The sequence below is a fragment of the Coptis chinensis genome, chromosome 3, assembly GCF_015680905.1.
Source record: "Coptis chinensis isolate HL-2020 chromosome 3, ASM1568090v1, whole genome shotgun sequence".
NCBI lineage: Eukaryota > Viridiplantae > Streptophyta > Magnoliopsida > Ranunculales > Ranunculaceae > Coptis > Coptis chinensis.
Window position 1 is genome coordinate 103,615,890 of NC_141458.1, and position 6,000 is coordinate 103,621,889.

At 33.4% G+C, this 6,000-nt stretch overlaps 1 protein-coding gene across 1 annotated transcript; it reads right to left on the reverse strand.

The window, feature by feature from the left end:
• Window positions 1–5,102: 5,102 nt before the first annotated feature.
• On the reverse strand, window positions 5,103–5,729 carry LOC147512378 (uncharacterized). The gene has a single exon (XM_086598718.1). It carries the CDS (start codon window positions 5,727–5,729, stop codon window positions 5,103–5,105), a length of 627 nt encoding a protein of 208 aa, XP_086454844.1.
• Window positions 5,730–6,000: the final 271 nt, after the last annotated feature.

Sequence of the window (6,000 nt, forward strand, 5' to 3'; positions counted from 1 at the left end):
TATGTTGGACAAAATGGAAAAATCATAACAAACACACATTCAAAAAGGATTGTAAAACATGTGCATAAGCTATCTGTTTTCTTCAATTCTTCTGTTGGTTGTCTTTGTTATATTCAGTACTTGTGAAGTGAGAAAGAGAGATGGTCTATTTAGTCTCTGGTTTCTCTCTTCTTATTTTTCTTTTCGTTTTATTCCCTACAATTTGGGTTTTGGTTATCGCCACGTCATTCAATCCAATCAATTAGAATTGACTTCGTAATTTTTCTCTTTACTGGGCCATGTGTGATAGTTGTCCCCTAAGTTGATTACAGGAGAAAATTTAATTAAATTTAGACATACCTCCTTTGATTTATTTAAATGAGATATGACCCTTGCTCCGATCCACTTACTCAGATACTCGATGTACTACTGCTATGCTTTGAACCTTTGAATAATGTGAACTTATTTACCCGTTTGCACAAATATTATAAAATATACTAAGGTGGATTATCAAAGGATATATCTGTTCAATCTGAGTCATTTGTTACTATTATCGGGGAAAAAAAGAGTCATTTGCTACAGAAGTTCCTTCGGGTATATAAACTAGTGCAAGCAATGAACGAAAAAAATGCAGCTACATATAATAATGACACAACAAATCTAAAACTCTTCAATCTTTGAAAGGAGGAAGAGCTTGAGTACTGTTGCCACATACAATTTATAATTTGTTATTGAATTATTTTTTGGAATTATTTTTTGGGATGTCAACAAATCTAAAGCTCTTCAATATTGAATTATTTTTGGGATGTCAATCTTTGAGAGGAAGATTCTACCTTTAGTTTTTAGGCATTGCATGTCACATGCAAAAATATTTTGTTATATATAGTTGTAAAAGTCTCCATTTAGGTTTGAAGACCTTGAGTCCCATTGCCACCTACAAAGCTACAACAGATCGCTCCATAGAAATAAATGTAAAATAAAAGGTCAAATTCACTACTACATAAAATAAGATAGGTAGAGCACAATTATTAATTAAGCATTTTAATAGCCGATATAGTATACAACTCATATATTGTGATTGTTCTATGATTTTTACGATGAAATAACGAAACAAGACAAGGAGGGAAGCCTTGTCACCGAGGGAGCTTCAGCCATACTTACAATTAGAGGTGATTCGATGGGTTTTGATAACCCAATAACCGATATGAACTAAACCGATAATTAAAAATATGTTTTAATTAGAAGCTAAGTGTTATATTTATCTTTTTCAATAGGAGAGGAATTCTTATTATAATAGGAGAATGATTCCTATTTTTTAATTGGAGAAGTGTTTTAATTTAGAAGTGTGAATTATTGTTTTTGAATAGGAGAGTGATTTCCGTTTTAATTAGAACTGCTAAAACCTTCCTTTTCAATTGAAGAGGATTTCCTATTATAATAGGAGAATGATTCCGTTTTAATTGTAAGTGCTAGATTTTTTTTTTCAATAGGAGAGGAATTCCTGTTTTAATAGAAGTTGATGATGTGGAATTTTAAGAAAACTAGAAAAATACCCCTTCTGGCCATTTTAATTTATTAACAAATTGTTTTAATTAAGTTTTAAAAACCTATTTTTTAATTGGATGAGGGATCCCATTTTAATTTAGAAGCTAAGTGTGATTACAGTTTTAATTAAAAGTGCTAGATTTATCTTTTTCAATAGGAGAGAAATTCCCATTATAATAGGAGAATGATTCCCGTTTTTTAATTGGAGGCTGGAGAGATCCCGTTTTAATTTAGAAGTGTGATTTTCTTTTTTAATAGGAGAATGATTTCCGTTTTAATTATAAGTGCTAGATTTTTCTTTTTCAATAAAAGAGGAATTCACATTATAATAGGAGAATGATTCCCATTTTAATTAGAAGTGCTATAATTTTTCTTTTAAAGCGGAGATCGAGAAATTTCCTTTTTAATAGGAGTTGATGTCGTTGATTTGTAAGAGGAGAGAGAGAGAGAGAGAGAGAGAGAGAGAGAGAGAGAGATTTTTGTTTACGTCTAGTAAATCAAAGCCCAAATGAAAAAACAATAATACATGACAAATGTGGTTTGAAGCTCATGCCAAACGTGGCAATTTTCAAGTCTAAAAGTTCATAAATGCTTTGTCAATCTTGCTCTAATAACTCATAGAACCTTATGATTGCAAAATAACTACAAAAATAAAATAGTCGCTTCAATTAGTTAGGTATGTAGTAAAGAAAAAAAATATATATAAGAAGAAAAAAAGATGTGACTATACACGGCAATAAAAATCATAGCGAAAATGCGTGTTTAGAATAACTATAGGTCTATAAAGTTGTACCCCATTAAAATACACCCTCATGCATGCACAATCAAAGAGATAGTTATTATCAATTCTATTGAGGTGGAGCACTACTGGTGGAAACAATAAGGTATGACTATTAAGAATTTAGGCAAAATTACCTAAAAATGAAACACGCTTTGTCATTTTTTACAACTAATGCAACGTACTTTGAATTTATTCTAAAAATGAATGAATTTTCAATTATTTTACAATTTATGCAACCTATTTTATTTCCGTCAAATCAAGTTCAAAATTGATCTTACCGTTTAGCATCACATGATTGTTTGAGGGCAACAATGACTTTGTAATAATGCATGCTTAGTTGGACTCAAGGATCGACACATCACCCAACTAATTGTGACTTCAATTTTGCACTTGATTTAACGGAAATCAAATAGGTTGCATCAATTGTAAAAAAAAAATGGAAAGTTCGTTCATTTTTAGAATAAATTCAAAGCAAGACACATAATTTCCATGTCGGGCTATATATCGTGTACCCAAAAACCGATATATATCATAAATATCAAAGATATATATCATTTTTGCTCAACTGGTCAAAATATCATTATATATCGGAAATATCTATCAAACAATCAAAAAGACAAACAATATATATCGGATATATCACCGATATATACCAAAAAATGCAATATATATCGGCTGGAAAAAGCTACAATATTTGGTGGAGATATATATAGAATACAAAATCTACAATGCGTAGGGCTTCAAATGCGTCTCAATGCGCACATATCTGGACCACACATCTGTCATCTTACACTATAAAAATGAGAAAATGTATAAAGGGTAAAACCGGCATGGAACTGGTAGAAATTTTGTTTAGGTTCCATTTTTTTGTAACAAGAAAAAAAAAATCGTGCGAGACTTCTCTCCTCTCCTCTATCTTTATCTTTTCGATAAATATCCTTTATCTTCTACCTCACACTCTTGTTTGATGATTTTGCATCAAAACTGACACTATTTAAGGTTTTTGAATTGATGAATTATCACACTTGAAGCTCATCATTAAATTGGTTTTCAAAATCAATACGGGGAGGTTTGAAAAACAACAAAGGCTTGCAAGGATTTGTCGATTTTTGTGTGAAGAGTTTCAAGTAAGCCAATTCAATCCGCCGTGAAATAGTAATTGCTGTTTTTGTCTTTCCCACGTACATTAGTACATCCTATCATTGCTCCTTTACTGTTGTAAAATAACATTTGGAATAATGGTCTTTTTGGAATTAATACATTTTACCGTTCTATAGTGCTAGTGGGAATTCAAAAGGGAATTTTTTAAAAACAAATAAGTAAAAAGTCTTGATTCAAGTCTATCTATATATGCATGTCTTATAAAGCATAATGGTTTTTAATTTGCATTAACATGCTGATTTGTTTTTTTATACAACATTGCTGGACGTACTGAGACATTCTGGAAGGAGTGTATTTATGTTAAGCACCTATGGAGAAACAAGAAGGAACTGAAGGTTGAGGATGCTGGCATCGCTGCTCTATTTGGACTGGAGTGTTTCTGTTGGTTTGCCACTGGTGAGGTTGTATGTGCTTGATTAATATGGAGGTTGGGCAAATTGATATAGTGTTTGGGTGGTGTTAGATGTTGTTCAAGCTAGATGAATGGGTGGAAATTATGGAGAAAATGTTTTATGTAATTGAATCATATGTCAGAAGACGGCCTATCAGTGGCCTGTAATGACCTGCAGTGGCTTGACAGGGCATCAGCCTGTTACTGTCATGTAGCAGCTTGGGTGTACACACGATTAAGAACCAGATAATGACTATGATTTTTCTCATGTCCAATGTGAAGTGTCTCTCTGTTATGGGTACTCTGCGTCCTCAGTCCTCCAAACGTAAATCAATATGGTTTTTCATATGTCGACATCTTCTGCAGGTTTGGAAAAGATATATGGTGACGTTTTCAATATTGTTCACATGCTATTTAGGTGCATTGGTTCATTGCTGTGGTTATTTTGTAGAACTCTATTTTTGTTGGGGTATTATTACCTGACTTCCATAAGTACTCACTGCATAATAAGTACTTATTGCATAATAATGTCGTGTAGGCAGCGTTTGTTCCCATGTTAGACCCAAGCCTTATAGAGCAGTATGAATATGCAAACGAGCACGATATAAAATGCCTGATCATCATGATTGAAACTGTCTCAAACATGCTCTCTTAAGGTAATTTTAGGATATAAGAGACATAGAAGACAAAATATAAGCAGCCAAGGTGCTTTGATTTCTCTGAACTTGTTACTCATCATATGGTGAATGTTTGTCTTTGTCAATGGATCCATCAGCTCAAAAGGGTAAGAACGCTCATTATTTGAGAGGCTGAAGGTTTGAATCCGGCCATCTGGATCCACTTCTAATTAATTGTTTAATCTGAAAGAGGCACAATTTTTTTTTTGTGTTTCTCTTTCTCCATCTATTTCATGATCATATTACAACTAACTTAAGATAATATTGCAGCTGTTCATGATCATATTACAACTCAAAATCACATCACTCATGATTTTACATACACACAAGGCTTTGGATTCGATAGTTTTTCACTTGTGCATAACTAATTTAAGAGGAAGCAATAACTTGTTTCAAACAACATCCAAAATTATAAAGAACATATTATTTTTTTCTACACAAATTTAAAGTGAACTCAAACAATTGCATTAAACTTGAGAAAAAACATTGGCTACGTGATTCCAAGGTCTTAAAGTCTATTGTAGCCATAATAGGGCGAAAGCTTCAACAAATGTGGCCTCTTACCAAGTCAATCTGAATCACTCAGAATCACATGGTCACCCAAATGATCATCTCTGCAAGAGACAAGTGGAAATGCATCAAAGCGAGACATGAAATATGATTTCCACTCATCTGCGATTTCACGATGATGTTTTTCCCAAAACGTCGCGATCTTTAGCATTGGACAATTTGCTTCCAAATTCAACTTTAAAAAGTGGTTTAGAACACGCCCAATACCAATGAATTTATAGTCATTCTCATTGAATGCTGACTTTAACGGCAGAAAAGTGTGACAACCTGCCATTGAGAAATACACAATCACAACGCTATACTTTGACGCTGCAAGATAACCAAGTTCAGGTAGCAACATCCATTTCTCCTCAGGAGCATCACCCTTAAAGTGTAATAGACTTCCCTCACAACGAGTCACATTTTCATGATCGAACATCCGTATGTACTCTTCCTTACTTGCGTGCAACTCTGAAATCAGATTAACTCGTACTTGGACCCAACCCTCCTCGCCATACCCCAATGCCATGGCCAAGGTCTTAAATCCATAGTTGCTGTCACCCTTTGGATCTTCAATATCCAAAATTAAAGGTTGTAGAACGTCTGAGAAGTAATCCAGATAGCGATAGAAGGAGCAATCACCCATATCCTTACTAAACTCAACCTAAAACAATAACAAATGGTTATCTTGGTGCTTGTAACAAGTAAAATGAGAATTATGTGAATGCACCTATTTCGTTGTTACTATGGGGGTATTGTCTAAAGAATCTCTAGCATACACCGTTTCAAGGGTATAGCAACATCTCACTATGCAACTATTTTTCTTTTCATTAATATAGTTTCTACTTAATCATAAAATCCTTAGCATGAATTTACCTTCCGTTTTGCTTATTTCATTGTCTCCTTCATCAGCTTAG